At 38.0% G+C, this 27,898-nt stretch overlaps 1 protein-coding gene across 2 annotated transcripts in view; it reads right to left on the bottom strand.

Annotated features, from left to right (window-relative positions):
• The window catches only part of XRCC5 (X-ray repair cross complementing 5), a 76,326-nt gene extending 49,980 nt beyond the window's left edge, over nt 1-26,346 (bottom strand). For both annotated transcript variants that reach the window (XM_058195974.1, XM_058195965.1), the window contains exons 1-11: nt 26,208-26,346; nt 21,717-21,830; nt 20,578-20,761; nt 18,703-18,751; nt 17,596-17,718; nt 13,571-13,759; nt 10,276-10,390; nt 9,580-9,718; nt 4,679-4,791; nt 3,950-4,012; nt 778-915 (exon numbers count right to left, since the gene is read on the bottom strand). In XM_058195974.1, coding sequence (XP_058051957.1) covers nt 778-915; nt 3,950-4,012; nt 4,679-4,791; nt 9,580-9,718; nt 10,276-10,390; nt 13,571-13,759; nt 17,596-17,718; nt 18,703-18,751; nt 20,578-20,761; nt 21,717-21,830; nt 26,208-26,222 — 1,242 coding nt within the window. In that variant the 5' untranslated portion in view covers nt 26,223-26,346. The remainder of the gene's footprint in view (nt 1-777; nt 916-3,949; nt 4,013-4,678; nt 4,792-9,579; nt 9,719-10,275; nt 10,391-13,570; nt 13,760-17,595; nt 17,719-18,702; nt 18,752-20,577; nt 20,762-21,716; nt 21,831-26,207) is intronic.
• Between the last annotated feature and the right edge of the window lie 1,552 nt (nt 26,347-27,898).

Raw genomic sequence — 27,898 nt, 5'->3', positions numbered from 1 at the left:
AAACCTATATGCAGATCAAGAAGCAACAGTAAGAACTGGACACGGAACCACTGATTGCTTCAAAATTGGGAAAGGAATCCAGCAAGGCTATGTACTGTTGCCCTGTGAGTCCCTTGGACTGCAAGGCGACCAAACTGGTCAGTCCTAGAGGAGATCAACCCTGACTGCTCTTTAGAAGACCAGATCCTGAAGATGAAACTGAAATACTTTGGCCACCTAATGAGAAAGAAGGACTCACTGGGGAAGAGCCTAATATTGGGAAAGATGGAGGGCAAAAGAAGAAGAAGACGACAGAGAACGAGGTGGCTGGATGGAGTCACTGAAGTAGTAGGCGTGAGCTTAAATGGACTCCAGAGGATGGTAGAGGACAGGAAGGAAGGAGGAATGTTGTCCATGTGGTCGCGATGGGTCGGACAAGACTTCGCAACTAACAAAAACAAAAACAAAAAGAATTATATTATTCTTTAAAGACGAATATTATGTGTAACACAAACTTCATAGTGATGCAGAATTTATTTCAGTGACATAGCAACTGCATAAAGACATTTTAAAAACTCCTCTGAAAACTGATCCAGATTCAAAATGAAAAGCCTTAACTATTAGACCAAAATGAGATCTAAAATCTTTTGAAAATATTAAACTGAAATTTTTAATTCTTTCTGTGATTTATCCTCTTTTTCTCTGTTCTAACAATAGGCGATTGAATAGAATGGAGGAACTGTTATCTTCATAACTGCTCTGAATTATATTCCCACGCTCCTTAGTCGTCAATAATACCTCATATTCATTCTTAATTAGTGGAAAGGCTGCTCCAACCTGTGGCTGCGATCTCCGATCATAAACATACCGTACTATAGCCACCATGTCCAACTCATTTAAAGCATTAATTAGGGCAGAAAGTGCAACTGCAGCAGCCTGCCAAAAAACAAAACAAAACACAACCCCACAGTTATTTCTAATGTCATTAAAACTTAGCAATTGGAATATTTACAAAGAATCAAAGAAATGAAGACACATTATCACCTAGAACTAAACTCTTAACTTCTGACTTGAAGCGCAGCTTTGCCTCTTCAAAAGCTTAGCAAACCATTATATGGCAGAGTCAAATCACAAAATCAAGATTTCAGTTAAGATGCTATCTTTGAAACATATTGTACTAACTTTCAAATGAAGGGGGGATTATATAGCACACATATACAAATATGGTAATTATCTTCCCAAAGTTGCTTTGGATGAAAAGTTAATGCAACAAAAAAAGAGTCATACAAAACTTCCTCAGTAAAAGATAATTTCAGCCCCATGTTGTCACCATCTATTCACTATTTACAGTATTTCTCAAAAAGACTAACCTCATGAGCAAATACTCTTTTAGACAGAACTATTCAGTACAGATATCAGTACAGAAATTTATCTCTTTTCAAGATTACATATATATCCTCTCTCTCTCACTCTCGCCAACATACCCAATAAATACTCAATATACCCTCCAACATACCCAGTGAATACAAATACTTTCTTAGTGTTATTTGCTCTTGGATTAAAGCCGGGTTGTTTTTCAACTCCATGCTGTTCTCATTATTCCTATAGTAACTGAGCTTTCTTTCATTTTGCAAAACTAAATGGAAAAATGTCAACTCAGTTTTTGTTCAGCAAGCTGACTGTTTAAAGATACATGAATAATTTATGCAGTATTAAACTTAGTTTATCTCACCTCATCATCCTTTGCTGCAAAGACTTTCAGGACTTGGTTCCCCATATATCGGTATGTCTGAATCTAGAATGTTTTCAGAAAGTTAGTTATGATACTGAGCTCCTTACGAAAACAAGTGCAAGTGTTAAAAAGGCCAATCCAGCATTTGAAAGATTAAATGGAACCTTTTGCAACAACTTTGGCTGTCTTTATTTATTTATTTTTGACACAACAATATATGTAAGTATCATACAAAAAGATTATATAGTATATAAACATATATATGAGTAAATATTAGGAGGTATAAGCATATATATATATATATATATATATATATATATATATATATATATATATATATATATATATATATATATATATATATATATATATATATATATATATATATATATATATATATATATATATATATATATATATATACAAATATGGTAATTATCTTCCCAAAGTTGCTTTGGATGAAAAGTTAATGCAACAAAAAAAGAGTCATACAAAACTTCCTCAGTAAAAGATAATTTCAGCCCCATGTTGTCACCATCTATTCACTATTTACAGTATTTCTCAAAAAGACTAACCTCATGAGCAAATACTCTTTTAGACAGAACTATTCAGTACAGATATCAGTACAGAAATTTATCTCTTTTCAAGATTACATATATATCCTCTCTCTCTCACTCTCGCCAACATACCCAATAAATACTCAATATACCCTCCAACATACCCAGTGAATACAAATACTTTCTTAGTATTATTTGCTCTTGGATTAAAGCCGGGTTGTTTTTCAACTCCATGCTGTTCTCATTATTCCTATAGTAACTGAGCTTTCTTTCATTTTGCAAAACTAAATGGAAAAATGTCAACTCAGTTTTTGTTCAGCAAGCTGACTGTTTCAAGATACATGAATAATTTATGCAGTATTAAACTCAGTTTATCTCACCTCATCATCCTTTGCTGCAAAGACTTTCAGGACTTGGTTCCCCATATATCGGTATGTCTGAATCTAGAATGTTTTCAGAAAGTTAGTTATGATACTGAGCTCCTTACGAAAACAAGTGCAAGTGTTAAAAAGGCCAATCCAGCATTTGAAAGATTAAATGGAACCTTTTGCAACAACTTTGGCTGTCTTTATTTATTTATTTTTGACACAACAATATATGTAAGTATCATACAAAAAGATTATATAGTATATAAACATATATATGAGTAAATATTAGGAGGTATAAGCATATATATATATATATATATATATATATATATATATATATATATATATATATATATATATATATATATATATATATTATATATATATTATATATATATTATATATATATATTATATATATATTATATATATATATACAAATATGGTAATTATCTTCCCAAAGTTGCTTTGGATGAAAAGTTAATGCAACAAAAAAAGAGTCATACAAAACTTCCTCAGTAAAAGATAATTTCAGCCCCATGTTGTCACCATCTACTCACTATTTACAGTATTTCTCAAAAAGACTAACCTCATGAGCAAATACTCTTTTAGACAGAACTATTCAGTACAGATATCAAAAATTTATCTCTTTTCAAGATTACATATATATCCTCTCTTTCTCTCACTCTCGCCAACATACCCAATAAATACTCAATATACCCTCCAACATACCCAGTGAATACAAATACTTTCTTAGTGTTATTTGCTCTTGGATTAAAGCCGGGTTGTTTTTCAACTCCATGCTGTTCTCATTATTCCTATAGTAACTGAGCTTTCTTTCATTTTGCAAAACTAAATGGAAAAATGTCAACTCAGTTTTTGTTCAGCAAGCTGACTGTTTAAAGATACATGAATAATTTATGCAGTATTAAACTCAGTTTTGTTCAGCAAGCTGACTGTTTCAAGATACATGAATAATTTATGCAGTATTAAACTCAGTTTTGTTCAGCAAGCTGACTGTTTCAAGATACATGAATAATTTATGCAGTATTAAACTCAGTTTTGTTCAGCAAGCTGACTGTTTCAAGATACATGAATAATTTATGCAGTATTAAACTCAGTTTTGTTCAGCAAGCTGACTGTTTCAAGATACATGAATAATTTATGCAGTATTAAACTCAGTTTTGTTCAGCAAGCTGACTGTTTCAAGATACATGAATAATTTATGCAGTATTAAACTCAGTTTTGTTCAGCAAGCTGACTGTTTCAAGATACATGAATAATTTATGCAGTATTAAACTTAGTTTATCTCACCTCATCATCCTTTGCTGCAAAGACTTTCAGGACTTGGTTCCCCATATATCGGTATGTCTGAATCTAGAATGTTTTCAGAAAGTTAGTTATGATACTGAGCTCCTTACGAAAACAAGTGCAAGTGTTAAAAAGGCCAATCCAGCATTTGAAAGATTAAATGGAACCTTTGCAACAACTTTGGCTGTCTTTATTTATTTATTTATTTATTTATTTATTTATTTATTTTGACACAACAATATATGTAAATATTATACAAAAAGATTATATAGTATATAAACATATATATGAGTAAATATTAGAGTCAGGTAAAGTATTCCAAGCACTGATGATTCTGTTACAGAAGTCGTATTTTCTGCAATCTAGATTAAAGCAGTTGACATTAAGTTTAAATCTATTGGTTGCTCTTGTATTATTGCAGTTAAAGCTGAAGTAGTCTTTAACAGGAAGGACATTACAATAGATGATTCTGTTACAGAAGTCGTATTTTCTGCAATCTAGATTAAAGCAGTTGACATTAAGTTTAAATCTATTGGTTGCTCTTGTATTATTGCAGTTAAAGCTGAAGTAGTCTTTAACAGGAAGGAAGAACATATCACATCATTATAATACAGACCAATTGGAAAGCACTATTTCTGTCACAATTTAGTAGTCAGATATCTGCAACTCATCTGTAGCAATGTCTGGCCTGTTTAAATATGCAACTGAATAACACCTGAGTTTTGGACACACCAGAGAAGATCGGCAGAATCCCAAAACAGCAAAGCATTTCCCATCCGTTTTATACTTCATCTGTTCCTCATCCACTTTAGAGAAAGGAATGATGTCACTCCCATATCTGAATCCTACAAAATTAAAGAATGATTTCTAATGTTAGTGGATGTTCTTCTAAGAAAACTTAAAATAAGCAATGAGAGTAGAAAATAGGATGAGTTAGCCTTCTCGGAAAAGCCCTTTCTGATGAAACTGGACTGAATTTTCACTAAAACAAAGATAGGGGAACAAAATGGCGGGAGAATATTCTTAGTGGCAAGTATCTAAACACAATTTCTTTTCTATTATTTCACAATCTTTTTTATTGAGGCCACTGGCCTCAATCAAAATTCTTTTCATGAGGTGCAGGTCTGAGACCAAGTTATTGCAACTTAAAAGCTGTACGGGTCTGGATGGGGAGAAACAGACTCAGACTCAATCCCTCCAAGATGGAGTGGCTGTGGATGCCGGCACCCCGGTACAGTCAGCTGCAGCTGCAGCTGACTGTTGGGGGCGAGTTAGTGGCCCCAAAGGAGGTGGTTCGCAACTTGGGCGTCCTCCTGGATGGACGGCTGTCCTTTGATGAACATCTGGCGGCCGTCTCCAGGAGGGCTTTCTACCAAGTTCGCTTGGTTCGCCAGTTGCGTCCCTTCCTTGACCGGGATGCCTTATGCACAGTCACCCATGCTCTGGTTACGACTCGGTTGGATTACTGCAATGCTCTCTACATGGGGCTGCCCTTGAGGTGCACCCGGAGGCTGCAGTTAGTCCAGAATGCGGCTGCGCGAGTAGTAACGGGAGCCGCTCGTGGCTCCCACGTAACATCACTGCTCCGTAGTCTGCACTGGCTTCCTGTGGTCTTTCGGGTGCGCTTCAAGATTTTGGTTACCACCTTTAAAGCGCTCCATGGCTTAGGACCCGGGTACTTACGAGACCGCCTGCTGTTACCCTATGCCTCCCACCGACCCGTACGCTCTCACAGAGAGGGTCTCCTCAGGGTGCCGTCCGCCAAACAGTGTCGGCTGGCGACCCCCAGGAGTAGGGCCTTCTCTGTGGGAGCATCAACGCTCTGGAATGAACTTCCCCCTGGCCTACGTCAAGTACCTGATCTTCGGACCTTCCGTCGTGAGCTAAAAACACACTTATTTATTCAAGCAGGACTGGCATAATAGTTTTGATTTTAAATTGGGGTTTTATTAATATTTTTAAATTTTAAATTTAAATTTAAATTTTTAAATTATCAGCCTTTGTAATTTGCTATGTTTTTAACTGTTGGTTTTAATTGTATATATCTTGTTTTTTTATCTTTGGCTGTACACCGCCCTGAGTCCTTTGGGAGAAGGGCGGTATAAAAATTTGATAAATAAAAAAAATAAAATATTTAAGGAACCAGGAAGAAGACTGTCTTATACAAATGGTCTGCTACACAATGGTTTTGCTGGTTGATGATTTTGAAAAGTTTCATAAGCTTTCTGTATGTTTAATTGTGGACATGTATCCCAAAGCCATTTTTAATTTTCTCCTTCCTGGAATACATATCACATTAACCTATTCTGTCACAATTCATACATCTGCTCGCTTTACTATATTTCATCCTAATGTTTATGCCACAGGGTACACACAAAATGGAAAAATGAGTTTCATTTTGAGCTCAAAACAATCACATTTCAAAGTTCTGCCAAAGATTGGTCACAGTTCAGCAGAAACAAAACTTGGAACATCTGTGTTTGGGTCAGATAAAATGTGCAGATATCCCACAGTAATTTTATAGAGTAAGTAGGGCAACACTGATATGCTTTTCCCCCTCTCTCCTGTAAGCAGTACCTAATGTTTCATATCCTGCCGCCATCCCTGATCTTTCAAAGCTTGGCTTTCCTTCTTCTCTGACTCTTCTCAGCTACCATCATCCTTGGTTCCCTGTCCCTTATCCTCCCAAACTTCTTTACATTTTGATCCATATCTAGAACAAAGGATCTCCGTTTTGTTCCATATCCAGATTACATTTTTTAGTTCAGGCACAAGCCACATGAAATGAGGTATTTCATCCTGAGAACAATTTATGTGTGAACCTTTTTCACACTCTTATTCTGCCATATTCACCAAGTGCACAGTGTTTTATTCTTTTCTTTTGCAAAATTAGAATCAGTGACAAAACAAATCAGCAGAAGATTCAGAAAAGCGCTCGGAGGAATTTACAGAACAAAAGGCGGCAAGATACACTAGTGTCCCATGAAAAAATGAAGAATCTACTGAGCAAATGTGCAAGGGTTTTTTTCCCTAACTTTTATTTTCTTTTATTATTTAGGTTTGAAAAACAGCAAGGCTGCAATTTTATTTGCCTTACGCGGTTTCACAAAAATGGATACCTGCCACCTAAAACCCTTAGAGATCCAAGACATTTTTGTGGAATATCTAAAACACTTTAGGTGTGAATGTCTAAGATGTCTCAAAAGGACACTCTGAAGAAACCAGAGATGATACAAAGAGAACAAGAGCAAACAATTTCATATGGAGAGGCAAGAACAGGGCTCACATATGTTGCTTTACTGGGGCTGAATGTTTTTCGGCATTCAATATCTGTGTTTAAAGAAAACAAGCAAAAAGTGTGATAAATAGTAAAATCCAATTAGCTTTTTCTACTTATGTCATTCCTTCCATTAGTACAAATGGCAGAGGATGAGTCCTCTGGTGTACAGGCCACATATATTTTAGAAACTTTTTCTGGGAGTGAACCAATCTCCAGTGATTTGGCAAATACAAAAGAGGGGGGGAGGAGGAAACCGTTTTCTGTTGCATGTGTGAATATTGGACAATCTGCTTGTCCAATATTAGATTTCACTCAAGGCAACTTGCAAACAAAAGGAGCAGATCAGAAAAGTGAGAGGGTACCAATATTCAAACTGTTTCTGTTTTCAGTACATTTGACCACACTAACTGCTGAAACCTGTTAACGCTTAAACCAAAAATCCCCCTATGAGAAAATTAATCAACAAACTCCTTTTGAAATCTAATGATAAATCATTCTTTGTTATTAAATCTGATATCATCATCTGCCAATTTAAAATGAGCCCGTGTGAGCTATTGTGTTCATCTTGCTCCTATTCCTTCATGTTCACAAACAGACTAAAAATTCCTGCTTTCAAACTGAGGGCAGCTTCCCATTAAATCTGAATTTGACAGTCACTGTTCTTCCTGTGCCTGGTTACCAAAACTTAGTATTTAAGTAGCAACTAATGACCACAAAAGTCAAACATGCTAGAATAATCTAGAGCGGCGGCCCCAAAGTTTTCGGCACCAGGGACTGGTTGTGTGGAGACAGGTTTTTCCGCGGACCGGGGGTGTGTGGTTTTGCATGCTACCTGCATTCTGCTGATAGGGCTTCACTTGTTTGCGCAGCTCCACTGCTGACACGCCATGGCCAGAAGTGGTATTCAGCCGGTTCTGACCGGTTCTAGAAAACCGGTAGTGGAAATTTTGAGTAGTTCAGAGAACTGGCAAATACCACCTCTGACTGGCCCCACCCCCATCTATTCACTGCCTCCCAAGTCCCAGCTAATTGAGTCCCAGCTGATAAGCTGGGTCTTCTTTTTTTGCCCTGCACAGGAGTATGGAGCTGAAAAGCAGGTTAGTAGGGTGGGGAGGGAATGTAGATTTTATAGGATCCTTCCCCCAGGAGTGCGGTGGAAATGGAGATTTTACAGTATCCTTTCCCCAGAGTGGGGTGGGAATGGAGATTTTACAGTATCCTTCCCCTGGAGTGGGGTGAGAATGGAGATTTTGCAGTATCCTTCCCCTGCCACGCCCACAGAAATCTTTTGAATCCCACCACTGGCCACGGCCGGGTGTCGGTCTGGGGGTTGGGGACCCCTGACATAGTTGTCCAAACTGGAAAAGCTGCAGTGATTTCAAAAGTTAAAGTTTCAGATCAGTCTCTTTTCCAGGCGAAGGAAGAGGAAAGATTTATAGGCTGAAAGAATAGAATAGAATAGAATAGAATAGAATAGAATAGAATAGAATAGAATAGAATAGAATAGAATAGAATAGAATAGTTAATTGGCCAAGTGTGATTGGACACACAAGGAATTTGTCTTTGGTGAGAAATTAAGATTCATAGGCCAGATAGAATTGTTACATGAACATACTTTAATTGCACTGTTACCTCTTATGGTTTATTTTCTGTGGATGAGAGACAGTGCACACATAGACACACACCTTAATTGCTTTGAATTGTAGTAGGCAGGTTTTCAGCGTGCAGCTTATCTTTGCTTACTGACCACAGTTGGGACCAGCAACTAAGTGGAAAATCATCTGATTGCTACAAACATATTCCATTCTGTCAGTAAGCAAGCCACCAAGGTTGTTAAGCAAGACATCCTGTGACCAATTTATGATTTTACTGTTGTGTTCTCTATTAACTCCGCTGACTGGAAGCCAATTGTGAACAACACAAATGGCAATCCTATGACCACAGGATGTTGCAATGGCTTTAAATGTACACCAGCTGCAAAGCACCCCAAATGGCGATCACATGACTGTGGGAGAATGCAATGGTCATAATGTGAGGACTGGTTGTAAAGCTGTTTTTCGAAACATCATTGCAAAGTTGGATGCAAGATCATTAAACAAGGAAGTCAGTAAGCGAGGACTACCTGTATGTATATTTATTATCTATCCATCTCAGTATGAAGAACCTGCTCTTAGCTAACTGCAGGATAACTGCAGAAATCTGGGGTTTATAGTCAGGCCTAGAAGAGAAATCTGGCAAAATGTCAGACAGACTATAGTTTCCACAATAAAGCATTTTCATTCTGTCTGAACTGACCAAAATAATGGATTGTAAAAAGACTCGCAGCCTGCCCTGGAAAATGCTGAACTCATACCTTGAATAACATCTTCCTTCTGAACTTCTGTTTCATCATCATCATTCAAACAATAAACTGTTTCTTTCTGTATATCCTCTTTTTTATGAGTCTTGGCATCAACGACTATCCAGGATTTTTTCACTTTTTCCTCTGTGAACTTCGAACCACATTGAGAGAAAGAAAAGGAAGGCGTTTAATTTTAATTTATGAATAAAAAAACAAACCTCACCTATTAGATTTTACTGCCTAGAATTATAGGTGACAGAATAATGGAATGATCTTATTTAACAGTATAACTTTCATTGATTAAAAGAGATCAGAGCAGGTTTATAAAACTGTCTTTTATTATGCTGCATAAATACAATATATGTATATTTTTATAAATGCAAAGTTTCCCAAATGAATCAAAGAAAACTGATAATTTCTAATAGTTTCTCAACTCCAAGGCATCTGATTTCTCCAAATTAATATGACATTTAGAAACCTGACTATGAGGTTTTGTCTGATTTATGAAAAATGCCTGCATTCTAGCTGTCTCAGCTATTCCATTTAGTACTTGAACATGCATTTAGCTCAGATCAGTTATTCTGGCAATGTCTGAATGTGAAACTAATTAGTCCTCGATATGGATATTAGTCCCATTTTACTTGGCATCTCTGTTGGACTGTGTCCAGCTATGCTAACGCTGGATTAAAATGAGTTCTAGTCACTTACTGTTTTGTAGGCCACAATCCTGATAGATAAGTTAGAACCAATTGTAAGCTGGCAGGGCCATGGCATGGGTCTCCGTTCAACTTTCTTAAACATTGAAAGACGCTCTAAACTCTCCCTTAATAAGCAAACATGGAGGAAATGAGGCCCAGTTAAAAAACAAGAACAATTTTACAATGAGCAATTCTGTTTGCCCGTTTTCACCAAACTATTTGTTGGGCACTTATTAGCTGCCGCAGTCCCAAAATCACTCCTAAATTATGGTCTAAATATTATCTTTTCAGATTGTCTCATACAGAGGGCAATCACTTCTCCATCTGTTCACTAATCCCTGGGTTAGAACTGACATATTTTTCATGGATAGAAATCCGACAAAATCCTCACATGGCAGCAAATGCAATGCCTCTTTCATAGAGATTATTCACACATTCAGATTCCATTTATCAAGTCCTATATATGAATGCATATTACAGTACACAGTACAATACAGTACAGTACACATATTACTTGTGACATCACGTAAGGATCCCTCTACATCACGGGTGTCAAACTTGAGACATCACGTCATCACGTGACGTATTGTGACTTTTGCCCCCTTCACTAAACTGCGGATGGTGTGGCAAGCATGTGATGCATCCTGCCCATGGGCCACAAGTTTGACACCCCTGCTCTACATTCTCACAGTTTGTGTCTTGATTAACACAGAATTTCAAGTAGTATCTTCCTCATGAACACAAAGGGGTCTTCTACACTTCTTGCTTGTAAAATTACTCATCTTTTCTGGCTTCATATCTAAAGCCATGTTTTCTGAATTCCCACAGTGCACACTATGCCTAATAGTCCTGCTACACTTCAGGTTGTTATACTCCGTCAGTAAATATACTGTCAGGCCTGGAAGCTATCTTTTGTATTGGATCTTCAGGCCTACCACATTTATTACTGTGGGAAACTGGGAGGGGGAAATGTATCAGAAAGCTCAAACTGCCCAAGGACCTGTATATTGCATGAGTCAAAAAGAGGGCTATGAAAATATTTACAGCCTCGCATCCTGGACATAAACTGTTTCAACTCCTTTCCTCAAAACGACGCTATTGAGCACTGCACACCAGAACAACTAGACACAAGAACAGTTTTTTCCTGAACGCCATCACTCTGCTAAACAACTAATTCCCTCAACACTGTCAAACTATTTACTAAGTCTGCACTACTATTAATCTTCTCATCGTTCCTATCACCCATCTCCTTCCACTTATGACTGTACGACTGTAACCTTGTTGCTGGTATCCGTACAATTTATATTGACTGTTTCCTAATATGATTTGATTTCTTATTTGTTCCCTGTGACTATCATTAAGTGTTGTACCTTATGATTCTTGATGAATGTATTTTTTCTTTTATGTACACTGAGTGTGTATGCACCAGGACAAATTCCTTGTGTGTCCAATCACACTGGCCAATAAAGAATTCTATTCTATTCTATTCTATTCTATGCTATTCTATTCTATTCTATTCTATGGAGTAAGGGTGAATGTCATAATAACATTCCTTTCTCAGAGAGTCAAGGACATCTTGCCCTGCACCTGGAAAGCTGAAACTGGAAGGCATCTCCGGTTGTGATTGGACCATGTGATGGACATATGGGTGCTGGGCAGGGACTTGGACTTTTCCTTTGGGTGGGGAAAACCTGGAAAATTTCAGATTCAGGTTTTCCCAGATTGCCAATATGACATCTCTAATAAAATGGTATTTAGAGGAACTTCAAGCCTTGTAGTCTTTTTTCGTTGGCAGTGTTACTTGGAACCCTGACATATATACTCTGATGGGACATTTCCCTCTTCACCAATGCTACTAGTTGTCGTCCAGAGCCACTTTGCCATGGGCTGCTGAGTGTCGGCTCCCTCTTCTGAAAGGTCCTTTCCAGAATAAAAATGGCCTCTTTTCCTCATCTTTGGGCTCATGAAATGGTGAACACATTTTTATTTATTTAACCAATTTCACTTAAATGTAACAAGGCAGTCCTCATCTCTGCTTGATGTCCTATAGATAAATATCCCATGTAAATGCAGCAAGGTAGTGCCATGTTCTCTACTGTAATACCATTCAGTGTAGTTCATGGCATATTCAGGAGCCGCAATGCTAGCTTGTGACACCTAGGGCAGTGTTTCTATACCATGGCAGCTAGAAAACGTGTGGAATTCTACTCCCAGAATTCTCCAGGCAGTATGTAGGAGAAGGGGTATTGAAGGGCTAGTTAGGGATTGGGGTGAAACTAATAAAAGTGCTGCTAGCTTTCCCTGACAGGATTTAAGGAGCGGGTTCCCCCCCTACCAATAGATTGTGAAACACTGGGGTGCTTCTTGCCAGTTTTGATTTTAGCTCAAGTGATAGCAAGAACAGTGAAATGGTAGTGTTTCTTCCCCATCTACTGTTGTAATGAAACATTCATAAAGACCAAGCAACTCCAGCATGGAACAAGGGAGTGGACTAATGACCTTTATGGTCCCTTCCAAGTCTGTGGTTCCGTGGCAGCTGTGTGTTCACTCATGCAAAAGGAAACCATACCTTGTCCTAGCAGAGATTGGCAGAATAAAGACGCTGGGGAATCCACCAGTCAAGGACCATAGTAACTATTTTTCAGACAAAACACCTGGCCATCATCACTGCCAAAGTGATAAACTCTGAACAGAATTTTTAAGGTTTCATTTTCAGTCAAGATCAGCATAGGAGAAAAGCAGTGGAAGACTGTCATGCAGAATTATCCCAAAAGGTAAAATTTCTTTTGCATTGAATTTGTCTCCTGATGATTTACAGACATCTTTATGTGCTTTTCTTGGCGACAGCAAGCAAGTAGTTTGCCCTTGTCTCTTTTTGCTATTTTTGTCAGGTTCTTTGGCTTCTATTTCCCAACCTGTTCTACTGATATTTCTTAGCACTCCCCCAATCAAATACTAATTGGGCTGTGATATGTTTTGCATCCAAGCTCAGACATGGCTGGCCAGCTACTGCTATTACTCTAACAACCTTATAACAAGAGTGCTCGTCATTCATAGCATTCATAAATCTGGAAACTCAGCCTGGCTTAAAGTAGATAAGTGATAAGGTGCAAGAGAGGAGAGTGAAGCATAGCAGGTAAGGCAGAAGGAAGCTCTAGGTATTCTTTTCTACACGAGTAATACAGCTTAGGAGAAGGAGAAAAAAGAAAAAAGCGTTCATTGATGCTATTAAAGCCTTGAATACAGAAAACATACCCCTAAATAGTAGAGTTCTTTTCACAAGAACTGGAGGAGTTTTATTTTACCTGAAAGTATAAATGTCCTCCAGACCTTCTTCTTGGTCTAATGAAAACATGAGTTTTTTCACCATCTGGAGCCCTTCCTTTTGCTGTTCACTTAGACCCTTTCTTGGGAAAGAATTTCTGTTTCTGCTATCATGCATACCGGCAGATGCATTCTCACCTCTGTCTTCGTCATTCATTGGGAACGGCAAACTAAAGAAATAATAGAAAGCAATTTCAATTTACAATCCTGATTCATCAGGAAACAAGTGAAATAACTTTTCTATTTAAAAAAAAAAAAAGAACCTAGAAGGAAAATTGCAAACTGACGCTCTGAATGAATCTTTGGATATAACCTAAAAATAAAAATGTCATTTGTCAAGTCATAGCAAACAATTGCTGCTGATAGGTATTGCCGCAGTATTAGTCATGGGAACATGACTGAACAATTTCTTGGTAGTTGCAAATTGTAAAGAATTTGTTAAAATAAAAGCGCACATGGTTTCCTCTTATTTATTACGGTATCAGAAATTCTATTTTGTTGTCATTTATATATTAAAGCCAGCTACAAATCTATATGTCATAGTAAATATTCTTAATAGCAACTGGTGAGACAGAAAATGTCCCATCATGATCAGTTCAGGATAATGAAAAAGGCCTTAAGAGAGAGAAGGTAATATATTTGCAACTGCTTTTAAGAAGTTTAGTTTTAGTTTAGTTTATTTAGATTTTTATACCACCCTTCTCCCGAAGGACTCAGGGCGGTTCACAGCCATAATAAAAATAATACAATGTACATAGTAAAAACAATTATAAAAATCTTATTAAACATCAGGCCAGATTAAAACTATTAAGAACATAAAAACCCCAAATTAAATCAGAATATTAAAACTGCTAAAAATTTATTTAAAAATTTCTATGCCAGTCCTGCGCAAATAAATAGGTAGGTCTTCAACTCGCGGCGAAAGGTCCGAAGGTCAGGTAATTGTCGTAGTCCTGGGGGAAGTTCATTCCAGAGGGTGGGAGCCCCCACAGAGAAGGCCCTTCCCCTGGGGGCCGCCAGCCACCCAACTCCACCCTGAGGAGTCCCTCTCTGTGAGAGCGCACGGGTCGGTGGGACGTAATCGGTAGCAGTAGGCGTTCCCGTAATTAACCCAGTCCTAACCCGGTCCTAAGACTGGAAGGTGCTTCTTAATCACTTGTTCTTTCCTTTCCTTTCTGTTCTCTATTTTTTCTTTGCACTTTAACTTATTCCTTTACAAAATGTGCATTGTTTTTATTCTTTTAAAAATTTCTTTAAGAAAAAATTATATGCATAAAAACAAGATAATGGAAAAGGATACAATATTGGACTGAAGTGGACTAGTGATTATCTAGAAACACATTCACATAACAGAAGCTTCAGGAAGAATATGATGAGTGGTAAAGCATTTAACCTTTCCTCTCTCAAAAAACTGTGTCCCAAAGACGATAACTTTCCCCATGTCCAAGGTACCCATTAAGAGGCAAAAAGAAAGAGATGCAACTTATACAGAGTCATTTCTGATTTTCTAGTAAGAACACAACTACCAAATGAAAGATGAAGCTTAAGTTTCCCTAACAAATTAAATATATATCTAAGAATATTATGTATTCCTGATTTGTCAGAAATGGTAATTCGACCCGCTGCATCTCACTGACTTATAAAAAATAAAACATGACCAGAATGAGTTTCATTTTCTTTTGTTAGGCTACAATTCTATTCATGCTTATTGAGAACTGAACGCCACGGTGTGTCTTTTCTGAGCAGACTGTATAATTCTGTATATTTAATATGACTGCTTATTATTTTCAGCTACCTGGTGGCTTTTGAAGGATTAATATAATCTAAACATTATTATTAAGTGAATGCAATTCTCAGCATTATTTGAACTAAAACAACCTGTTCCACATACCTATGTAAGTATGTGAGTCAACACTTCCCCCCCCCCCATACTTAAAGATCTAGGGACAGAAACTATTTCCCATAACTGCCCACTTCTGAGCCTATATTAATAGCCAGACCTGCCTGTATTCTGTACAAGCAGGGAAAACAGTACAAAAAATGTAGTACTAGGTGAGACATTTAATTTTCTGAATGTCAGCTATATATTTTTTAACTTTTTTAAAATAATAATTGTTTGAAAAAGATAATTTGACCTGTTTGTTCTGAAAACTAACAGTGCATTTCAAGTGCCCAGGAAACAGATAGTTGGTTGATCTGCTATTCTAAGCACATGATTCATTTTGCTATGGCTTTCTGAAGAAACTACAACAACTCATATAATATGCTAAGCTATAAGCAAGCAAATCACATTTGGCTTAGCCTGATGAATAAACCAAGCCACAGTTTATGTTCTCCATAACTCTTTCCCTCTTTGTAAATCTACTAAAAACAGAGTAAGAGTGTGCCGAATAATCAATGTATGGAAATTCATTTAATTTACATATATAATTTGCCAAGATCAGCTTTCCTGGATTCAAGATTTGTTTTTATTGTAATTGGGACTGGTTATGGCAAGCTGCTGTAGCTATTCTACAAGAGGAAAAAAGCACCCAGAGGATGTTTTTTTGAATGCTTTCCAATCCTTTCACGAGGAGTGGCCATAAGAAGTATCTGCATTTCCTCCTGTGCATTTCCTCTAAATAACTGTGCACCTGTATATGTTTTTCCTCTCTCCTCTTCTGTTGCATCTGTGTAACTTAGTGCGTATGGGTGCACCTGTAAAGACAGAGTAGACCGGGCGTGTTCTACAACTGGTCACCTGACAAGGAAGAATGTGACGATGTGGGATAGAAGAATCAGCAACCTTCTGAGACACTGCCTGTCAGTCCGTCTCCTAAATATTCATTGGGCTGGGAAGTGGCTCAACAGGCTAATGCAGCCTGTTATTAACACACAGCTGCCTGCAATTACAATTACTGCAGGCTCGAGTCCCACCAGGCCCAAGGTTGACTCAGCCTTCCATCCTTTATAAGGTAGGTAAAATGAGGACCCAGATTGTTGGGGGGGCAATAAGTTGACTTTTTATATAAATATACAAATAGGATGAGACTATTGCCTTACACAACGTAAGCCGCCCTGAGTCTTCGGACTCATTTTCAAACTCAGTCTTTCTTTCGCCACCTTCCCTGCCACCACCGTTTCCCCAAAAATAAGACCTCCCTGGATAATAAGTCCAACTGGGCTTTTGAGTGCATGCGCTAAAATAAGCCTCCCACCCGAAAATAAGCCCGCCCCAAAAATATTTAAATGCATGCGCAGCCAGTCCACACCATTTCCTCTGGTTAGGGTTATGGAGACAGAGCTGGAAATCAGGTAAGATGGCAAGAGGAGCCCAGTCTTGCTCCACGTGCCCCAAAATAATAAGACATTCCCGAAAATAAGGCCAAGCGCTTATTTCGGGGTTCAAAGAAATATAAGACAGGGTCTTATTTTTGGGGAAATACGGTACCAAAAATGATCCTGCTACTGAATTTTCAGAGTGGTCTGGTAATGGATAGACCCACAGATATAATTCTGATTCCTGTGCATAATCTCTTTTTAGCTGGAAAGAATACTGTCCTTGATGTACGACCACAATTGACCCCAAAATTTCTGTTGCTAAGCGAGACATTTATTAAGTGATTTTTGTCCCATTTTACGACCTTTCTTGCCAGAGTTATTAAATGAATCACTACAGTTGATAAATAATAACACTGTTGTTAAGTGAACCTGGCTTCCCCATTGACTTTGTCAGAAGGTTGCATAAAGTGATCACATGACCCTAGCACACTGCAACCGTCATAAATATGCACCAGATGCCAAGATCCAAATTTTGATCATGTGACCATGGGGCTTCTGCAGTGGTCATAAGTGGGGAAAACTGTCATAAGTCACTTTTTTCAGTGCCGTTGTAACTTCTTATGGCACTAAACGAACTGTTGTAAGTCTAGGACTATCTGCAATAAAAACATTAAGAATGCTTAAGTTAAGAGTAGGGATACATTCTTTTCTGATTATGATTTGTCACAGTTCTTTCTTCACTCACAAAAATTGAAGGGAGATGCCGGTTTTCTTCAAGTTAGCTATGATAATATTCAGTTGATCTTCACTGAAGGGACTCCCAAGATCAGTAAAAACCTCAATGTGCCGTTTGTCATATTTTTTCCCTCTAAAAAGTAAAAAAAAAATAAAACATTTGAATTACACGATTATTCACATGGAATACTGTGCTTCCTTACAGAAAATAATCTTATACTTCTAATGATGTCAATCCATGTGCATCAAAAATTAAAAAGTCAATATAAAATATGTTTAATTAATACCATATTCTCTGACTGTTGTTAACCATTGTCTGGAAGGGTTGAATAGAAAATCGTCAAAATATTAAATAACTAATGAAAACAACAGAAGTACATGTTCTTACAGCCTATAACATCTAGTTATTGTAAATCAGGATAGCTGAACTGAGAGTTAATGAGTACGCCTTTTCCTCACAATTTCCAAAAAAATTTGGAGTTCACTTCCCAAAATTCTCATCCAAATGTTAGCAAATTGTTGCTGATCCCTTGGGCAATGCATTAATCTGATAGGCCGCTTTATAAAATAAGATACGTCTCATGTTCAGTTCATGTTTTGAAAAAAATAAAAGTTTATTATTTAAGCCATTTCCATGGCTTTTCTTGGTACAGACACAAATCTATGAACAATGATTATGAGGAATCACTGATTGTGAGGAATTTCTCATCACCCCTATTGACCAAGTGGACTTATTTTTAACCTGAGGGTCAACTTTCAAAATATCCATTATGTATTAGGTTAATTTGCTAAGAAATTATATGTGTTATTGAACAATGCTGATCCATCATCACAAAAAGGGAGATGCTCACAAAGAAAGCAAAATTTCTCAGGCATTTTATTAGGCAACGTAATACATACTTTTAAGTGGCCTAATAAAATGCCTGAGAAATTTTGCTTTCTTTGTGAGCACCTCTCTTTTTGTGATGATGAATTAGCTTTGTTCAATAACACGTATAATTTCTTAACAAATATAAAATGCTGTATCAGGCTCCACTTCATCTCATTTGATATTCTAACTATGGAAGAATGCTGTTACAGCAGTTTTCAGAATTCTTAAATACAGCCATATACTTACATTGTTTCTTTCTGAAGCAAATCCATGCACACAATCAGCGCATCAAGAACTTCAGTATGTTAAGAAAAGATAATTTTAAAAAATGAGACCTTTCAAAATATGCTGGCCAGGGCTTGTTATGCAACATTTATTGAGGGCAACTTTTCTCAGCTTTACAATCCCCATTTTTGGTAGCTACAGCTTCTAACGTTCTTCAGCTAGCACTGATATTGGGGAAAGCAGAACTAGTATCTGTGGTGGCGCAGTGGTTAGAATGCAGTACTGCAGGCTATTTCTGCTGCTGCTGGCTGAGTGCAGTTTGGCAGTTCGAATGTCACCAGGCTCAAGATTGACTCAGCCTTCCATGCTTCTGAAGTCGGTAAAATGAAGACCTAGATTGTTGGGGGCTATAGGCTGACTCTGTAAACCACTTAGAGCTGTAAAGCACTGTGAAGCAGTATATAAGTCTAAGTGTGATTGCTATCTTTCAAAGAAGCAGAATTGTTATCATGTACAGTAAATTAGGCCTTATGGATGGGATGTCTGGGATGGAGAGAATATTTAAATCTTCTTACCATATGTAGCTATTATTATTTTTGCTTCCATATTATACAGGGGAAATGGTAATTCAAATATAATTTGGTATCATAACATAGTACAGAAATTTCAGAGTTTCCTCATTGGGCAAAGGAGCTATGGTGCCTGTATTGAACCTTTTCCTCTAGGTTTACCTTTTCTCTCTATCGAAGGAAAAATCTGATGAGCATGCATTAAAAAAACCAAGCTGCATGAGACAAACCTCACAAAAAGAGGAGGCTCCATGAGTGTCTGAGAACATGTATGGAATCATAGATGGAAAATGTTATAAATTAAAATTCTACCAACCATGCAATAAAAGAATGCAATGAATGAAGGCAAATATACATGTCCCAGGATAATGTTCCAGGATCCAATCTGGGTTGATCACCAAGACCAGAGGTTTAATCTGCCGAGCTTTCAGACTCATACTGGAGCCCATCCTCAGGGATCTTTGCTCTACCAGAATGTGTGCTTTGGGCTATTCTATGTGTAGTATTTTTATGGTGCCTGGTTTTTTGTGGCTTTTATTTGTTGATTGGGGTGTTGATCACCAGCTATTAAGTTGTTAGCCATTTTGTTTCTGGATCTGGGTATCCACACATCACCCAACAACCACCATACAAGGACATTGCAAAGATCACTTGGAGATGGGAGATAGTTCTAATGTAATCTACCAGACCCTCTGCATGTAGGGCAGATGGGGAGGAAGCTAACCACCAGATTGCAAGAACATAAGCCAGCGTTCAGATGAAGGAACCCAAACTCATTGGTAGCCTCACACTGCAATGAACAAGAACATACATTCAATTTCACAGCTACTAAGATTGTTGGCCAGGGAAATGATTGAAATTTTGCAGCTACTAAGATAGCCAGGGAAATGATTAAAGCCTGGGTAATGGCCCCCTTGTCAGTCAACAGGAGTTCTAATTTACCACCAGCTTATCAAGTACTTAAGAGCTGAGGACTTGGCACAAGGAAACAACAGCCAACAACTTAATAGCCCACATGTCAACACCCCAATCAACACACAAAAGACACACACAACCAGGCACCACATAAACACTACACATAGAATAGCCCAAAGCATACATTCCAGTTCAGAGAAGTTCCCTGAGGATGGGCTCAGGAGCACAAGTCTGAAAGCTTGAAAGACTAAATCTCTGGTCCTGGTGACTGACTCAGATTGGATCCTACAAAACAACATCAATATCTATTTAATTCTAAAGATTTCAGATTTTTTTGTTTGTTTGTTTGTAATAGAAATTCTATGTACAGATATCTGCTGGACAATCATCTTCAGTGTTCAAAAAAAGATACCGTCGCCTTGTTGAGAGCCCAGTGGAGTCAGGTTTTGTATGTCTTCCAACAAATCAAAATCCGGCAGCATCAAGTGTCTATGTACAGTGATATGCTGGTACTGGTCCCCACTTGCAAGACTATTGGAAGTCCTCTCGGTGCCATATAAAACCAAAGAAACTTCATCTTTATTCTCAGCAAATACCTACAGATGGTTGAAAAAAGAAAGGCAAATACAAGGGAGCAGTGTAGACTTTACCATAAAATCCTTCATTGCTACAGCTTTATTTTCCCATTTTATCTGCATCTATCTATCTATCTATCTATCTATCTATCTATCTATCTATCTATCTATCTATCTATTATAGATAGGTTTTCATGCTCAACTGCCAGTATATTGGGAGGATGGAGAGTCAATATGCTGAAACAATTTTTTAATCTATATAATATATTTCAAAAGTCTGCTCTCATTGGGTAAGAAGTGTTTTTTAAAAACAAGGCTCATCATCTTCTGATTGTAAAACAACGCATTGCCTTCTTCCTCCTGCATCAAAAGACTAATAAAATAATGTGTTAAGATGTGAAAGAAGGTACCTTCTTTAGTTTTAACTTCGTTTACTGTATATTTCTGCTTTAAGTAACTTTCGGGAATGAGATACAAATGCTACGGTAGAAGAAATGTTCATGAAGCACATGCACCTCCCTCTCCAGTGGCTGAAAAATGTCAATTTCCCACCAGCACTTCACTTCATTAACCCAGAAGAGGCTTGGAGCTTGGTTTGACCCAGAGCTTTCAACTATTGGAGCGTAACATACATCCGGCTGTATTGTGCCACATCTCCCTAATAAACATATTTTCAGCTAAGCACTGCAAGAAACGTTCAAGAGCTTCTGCTGAAGACAGCCTTTTCTCCAATTTGTCTTCCACTCTAAGATTTGATACTGAGGTTTTCCCAACATCATAGCATCCATGGCAATAGAGTTCCTTGGCTCTCTAGAACAACTGGCTGATGGCTTCCAGAAGTGGGAATATATAGCAAAGTTACATCAGAAGCCATCTATTACAGAAACAAAAATGTAAACAGACTTGCAGTTTGCAACCATCTGTCATGATTTCTTGCTTATGACAACTTATATCACTATTGCTGTCCTTCTTTTACCTGTCGCTGCACAAACATTGTCATCACTTTCTTCGCTTGTTCAAAAGGAGACTCTTCTCCAGGAGCGGAATTGCTCATTGAAAAACCAACATCCATGCATAGCACCACAGCCGTCTTTGAGGGGAAAAGAAGCACAAACATAGATGGAATAAGATTAGTGATGAGTAGATGACATAATGCAAGCACCTACACTTAGTCCTTGTTTAGCAACCACAATTGGGACTGGTAGTTGTAACTGCTTATGTACTTCAGCTTTCCTTTGCCTCATAGATTTGCAAAGGCCACAATGCAAGCATTGGTCACAAAGTTATTTTTACATCACCATTGTAATTGCGAACAGTTGCTTTATGCTAGTTGCTTAATTGCTAAACAAGGGGTATATTTGTATTTGCTGTACCTTATTCATGGTACTCAGTGGAGTTTTCCTGAATAACAATATTTTAGATATATACATGCCAGGTACAAAAAGACCAGGTCCATAGTGAAGGTTCAATTAAACTGATTTATGGCTAAAAAGCCTATGCTCTTCTCAACTAATGGTTAGCATCTGCTTGAAGTTAGATAAGAGTCAACAGAATTCAAGGGGGGTTGGACTTAAGTCTACTTGTGAGTATGTAGGGATTTTTGGCTGATCCTTCTTTTAACTCTACACCCACGTTCTGCCACTGGTTATCCTACAATACAAAAAAAGTTACAGCCCTATATGCAATCTTCTGAAAGTAAACACTGCACCTACGAGATGTACTTCTGAGAAAACAGTCACCTAAGTATTCTATTGAACGGTACAAAATGTGTATGTGTATCAGAAAAAACACAATAGAAAAATAAACTAAAAGATTTTTAAAGGAGGATAAAAATCTATTCAATTATCTTTGCAGAGTAAATTTTATTGCCATCAGAAAAAAGTGTTGTTTAATGTAAAACAGCAAAAGTAAACATGGAGTATTTCATTTCAGAGGAAGACATAAAAAAAACCCCTTCTCTTTATCTCTGCCTGCAGGGTATTTCTTTTTCTTTTTTTCCTTAGGATGACCTTATCCCAATGCAACTTTTGTAATGTTGGGCCCACAAGGAATTATTTACTAGAAACAGAAGCAGAACAAAAATGAAATATGCTGTATATATGAAGATAAAAGGCTCGGGAAAGTGAGATAATACTGCATTTGCAAAACATTCCACCTTTCTTCCCTTTCATAAATGTGAATAATGTTCTCTTTTAAAAACATACTATCTTTACTTGTTAAAGAAATCACTACTCAAAATTCATAAATTCTTCTGAATGCTTTTTGCTCAAATTTAAATATACTACTTATAATACATTATACCCATATTATTTTTTAAATCCTGTTGAGTACCTTAAATGTTAAGTAACAGGTAGTCCTCAACTTACAACAGTTCATTTAGTGACCGTTTGAAGTTACAAGGAACTGGGCTGCGATGTGGCTCAGGCCGTAAGAAGCCTGTTATTAAATACAGCTGCCTGCAATTACTGCAGGCTCGAGTCCCACCAGGCCCAAGGTTAGCTCAGCCTTCCATCCTTTATAAGGTAGGTAAAATGAGGACCCAGATTGTTGGGGGGGCAATAAGTTGACTTTGTATATAAATATACAAATAGAATGAAGACTATTGCTAACATAGTGTTAGCCGCCCTGAGTCTTCGGAGAAGGGTGGGATATAAATGTAAATTTTAAAACAAAACTGAAAAAAGTGATTAATGATCATTTTTCACACTTACAACCTTTGAAGCATCTCCATGATTGTGTAATTAACATTTGGATGCTTGACAACTGACTCACATTTATGACTGTTGCAGTGTCTGGACACTGTCATGTGATCTCCTTTTGCGACCTTCTGCCAAGCAAAGTCAGTGGGGAAACCAGATTCACTTAACAACCCTGTCATTAATTTAACAATTGCAGTGATTCACTTAACAAATATGGCCAAAGAAAATTGTAAAATGGGGCAAAACTCACTTAACAAATTTCTCACTTAACAACATACATTTTGGACTCAATTGTAGTTGTAAGCTGAGGACTACCTGTATTTGGGGTACCAATAATGAACCAGTAAAATAAAAGAGAGCACTAGCATTAAATATTCTAGTTCAAATCTCACCTCCTCTTCTATGGAAAAGTATAGATGGATCTATTCATATCCAAGGATATGGATAGCTAATCCTACTCTGTTTGTCCCAGTTGCTGTTTTGGCTCAATTAGTGTGTGACTTGCACAGCAGAGGAGTAAAAACACAAATTAAACAAATTAAAATCCCTGTACAGTAAAACTAGTCTCATCAGTGAAAAGTTTTAAAAGCAATTTCCTACATATTAAAAAAAAAAGCTGCTGCTCAAAACTGGTTTTTAGCCAGAAAGATTCTCCAAAATGGATGCACCAATATGTTGGAATATTACAAAGTCCCTTGAGTTGACTGCTACTTTACATCCTAAAATTAATCAGGTTTTGGTCCTGAAACGGCCATGCTAAGAAGACATTTGCCAGAAGAAAGAACAAAGTACACCATGGCTAATTATATAGGACATCCCAACCTTCTTTTAAAAAATACCCACTCCACTCAGCTCCCTCCTCACTGACATGATAATTGGAATTATCTAAATAGTTCTTGCTCCCAATGTGGTCTGATACTGATAAAAATAAAGGATTGGTCCTTTATGGCTTTAACCTAAACATTAAAGACCATTTTAACATATCCTTTTAAGTGGGTAAAATCTTTATCAGAAGGATCAAAAAGGCACAAAAGCAGATGCTTTCAAGTTCTGCTTTTAGCTCAGCATTAGGCTAGTTTGTTCCAAAGGCCATCCTTCTGGATCCCTTTAGATGACTCACCCAGTTCCAACCTAGTCATTTCAGCCCCATCCTTTCAATCTCAGGGTTTCTTACTTTTCCCAGGAGCTGATCACCTATCCCATGCCGCCCACATCTCTGTGTGTGTGCGCACATGCACGCGAGTGTGTGCACAAGGGTGCATGCATGTGCAACCTTCAAATCAGCATTGACTCCTAGGATCCCTCCAGTTTTCTTGACAAGGTTTTCAGAAGTGGTTTGCCCTTGTTTGCTTCCTAGGGCTGAGAGACAGTGACTGACACATGGGTTACCCAGATGATTTTGTGCCTGAGATGGAAACAGAATTCAGTCTTCCGGTTTTTAGACTGGTGCTCAAGCATCACACCGCTCTGGTTCTCAGTGGTTCTCAGTTTTCCTCTCTGGGACTAAACTGGCTCTGGTGCTTAAGAGAGGACTAGAACTAACTAGAACAGAGGTCTTCAAATTTGGCAGCTTTAAGACTTGTGGACTTCCAACTCCCAGAATTCTCCAGCCAGCTATACTGGATGGAGAATTCTGGGTGCTATCTCTGCAACTACATAGCAAAAAAGCTCTAAGAATTGTAAACCTAATTTTGCGTAGCTTCTTTTCCAAAAACTCTACACTACTAACCAGAGCATACAAAACATTTGCTAGACCTATTCTTGAATACAGCTCACTTGTCTGGAACCCATACCACATCTCTGACATTAATACAATTGAATGCGTCCAGAAATATTTTACAAGAAGAGTTCTCCACTCCTCTGAAAACAGCAAAATACCTTATACCACCAGACTTGAAATCCTGGGATTAGAAAATTTAGAACTCGGCCGACTCCGACAAGACCTGTGTTTAACACATAGAATCATCTATTGCAATGTCCTTCCTGTTAAAAACTACTTCAGCTTCAATCATAATAATACAAGAGCAAACAACAGATTTAAACTTAATGTTAACTGCTTCAATCTTGATTGCAGAAAATACTTGTAAGAGTTGTTAACCCTTGGAACACACTATCTGACTCTGTGGTCTCTTCTCAAAATCCCAAAAGCTTTAACCAAAAACTGTCTACTATTGATCTCACCCCATTCCTAAAAGGACTATAAGGGGCATGCATAAGAGCACAAAAGTGCCTACCGTTCCTGTCCTATTGTTTCCTTTCATTATATCAAATTAATATAGTTAGTGCTTATTTTTGCTCATATATATGCTTATATGATGTGTTGTTTTATGTTGATGCTTGTGTATACTGTTGTGACAAAATAATTAAAAAAAACCTATCTCATTTCCTGGGGAATCCACCTCCGGCTTAATAGATAGCTCCTGCATCTATAGATGTAAACTGTTACATCAACTTCCCTAGTAGTGGGATCCATTTACACCCGTTTACTTCTAGTATGTTTCGAAAGCTCCTCATTCACAAAACAAAACGCTCTATGGCGGGGGGAGGACATAGGAGAGAAAAGTCCAAGCGCTAAGCGTCGTTGAGCACGGAGCCAACACGGTGATGGTTAAGAGGTCACTAATCCGGATCAAGCAGCCCCAACAAACGGAGGAGGACAGTGATCAGTTGATCCAGGCTCCTGCCGCCGCCTGTGGCGGGAAAAGGCAAGCATTCATAAGCATTCTGTCGGCCAATCTTCCAGGTCTAAGCCCGGTTTCTCACGTTACCTTTGCCCGCGCCATCCTGTAAAGTTCTCACAGTCTTCCGCCACAATCCCGGCGCCTCTTCCTTTTGGAGTCGCCTTGCTTTACGGCAGCGAGACTTGTCCCGCCTTCCTCCGGGTTGAGAATAAAGCCGACAGCGACGCTCGATGGCTGCGCCTTGATTAAGAGAAGCTGGAGCGACTAAAGAAAGGAAGTAGCCGGAGACCGCAGAACGAATAGCAGCAATGCAATGCCTGTGAAGATTGTCCATCAATCCAGGTCACGATTGTCCCAAAGGCTGCTTTTTTTCCAAACGGCAGCTTTCTTGGGTTTGTTTTTTCCTTTGAAAACCTTTAGCTTCCGTTAGAACTGAAGAAGCGAAACGTTTTCAAAGAAAACACCAAGAAAGTCCAGTTGCTTTTTTTTTTTTTGGGGGGGGGGGGGAACACTTTTGGAACAGCAATGGTGGATCTCTCAAAATAAAGCCAACCCTGGACTGATGCTGTCTGGACATATAGTTCAATAACCTTATCAATTTAATAAACGCCAAAAACTGTTAACTTCTTTACCAGAAGCCCTATTGATAGTATGAATCTATGTATTAACCCCAATCAGTGTTTGTTTCATGAGATCTTTCAAGGTACATTTTAGTTCCAACGATCCTTATTTGCATAATATTGTACTGATGTTTCAGATAGGTCCTTATCAGTGCTGTTCCTTGGAGGTCTCTTTTGCTTGTTTATCACAAGATTGGAAACCCTTGCTAACAGACACCCATTAAATATGTAATAGTCATCATGCAAATCATTGAAATTGAAAGTGAATTTACATGCAATGTAGATATTAATCTCCAATTAATTTCATTTGGATGAAAGACAACATCTCCATGAACGCCTCTGGTGCTGGTAAGAACAAGGGAGCAAATGACAAAGTCTGTCATCTCATGCACTTAGTCTTAGCAGTATTTGTGTTAACGCCACTGTTCGCATGCTCTTATTTTAGCATTGCTAGTTTCTTGCATTACTGAAAATCTTTTTTCAGATTAAACTCAAATTTTGGGAAGTTTTATGAACACATCCAGGAAAGGGTTTTTTTTGACAGCAGTCCAGAAATGCTTAATCATTTCCTTCTGGCTTTTGGATGGGAGGGTGCAAGTGTGCAATTTCTTAATTTAGCATACAACTCTAGAGACTAGGACTCTCCCCTCTAAGAGCTAACTAGGTCTCCCCTAAAAGTAGCTTTCAGAAGGAGCGACCTGCAGTGACCATTTGGAGACAGACAGTTCAACTAAAGGACTGAAGGTGGACCTCCTACAGGTCAACTTATCGATTGTACCATTTTAGGGTTTTTTTGTTACAACGTCTTAATCTAGGCTACAACCTTGAATTTCTTAATGGACTTAATTTTTGGGAATGTGGTTAATCTAAGCTGCAGCTTTGGATTCCTTAATGGCCTTTCTTAATGGGCTTTTTTTTCCTGGCCCAGTGAAGGTTGGGTAGGTACAATTCCTTGCAGTTCTGAGATGCAACTGGGTCAGTGTACAGGAAATTCTTGACTTACAACTATTCGCTTAGCAACCATTCAAAATTACAACTGCACTGAAATTAGTGATTTAACAACCTGTTGTCGCATTTACCACCATTGTAACATCCTCATGGTCATGTGATCAAAATTCAGGCACTTGACAACCAGCATGTATTTAGTTGAAGTGTCCC

This window comes from Ahaetulla prasina, chromosome 1, assembly GCF_028640845.1.
Source record: "Ahaetulla prasina isolate Xishuangbanna chromosome 1, ASM2864084v1, whole genome shotgun sequence".
NCBI lineage: Eukaryota > Metazoa > Chordata > Lepidosauria > Squamata > Colubridae > Ahaetulla > Ahaetulla prasina.
The sequence above is the reverse complement of the archived record's forward strand: the minus strand, read 5'-3'. Positions and strand labels throughout refer to the sequence as shown.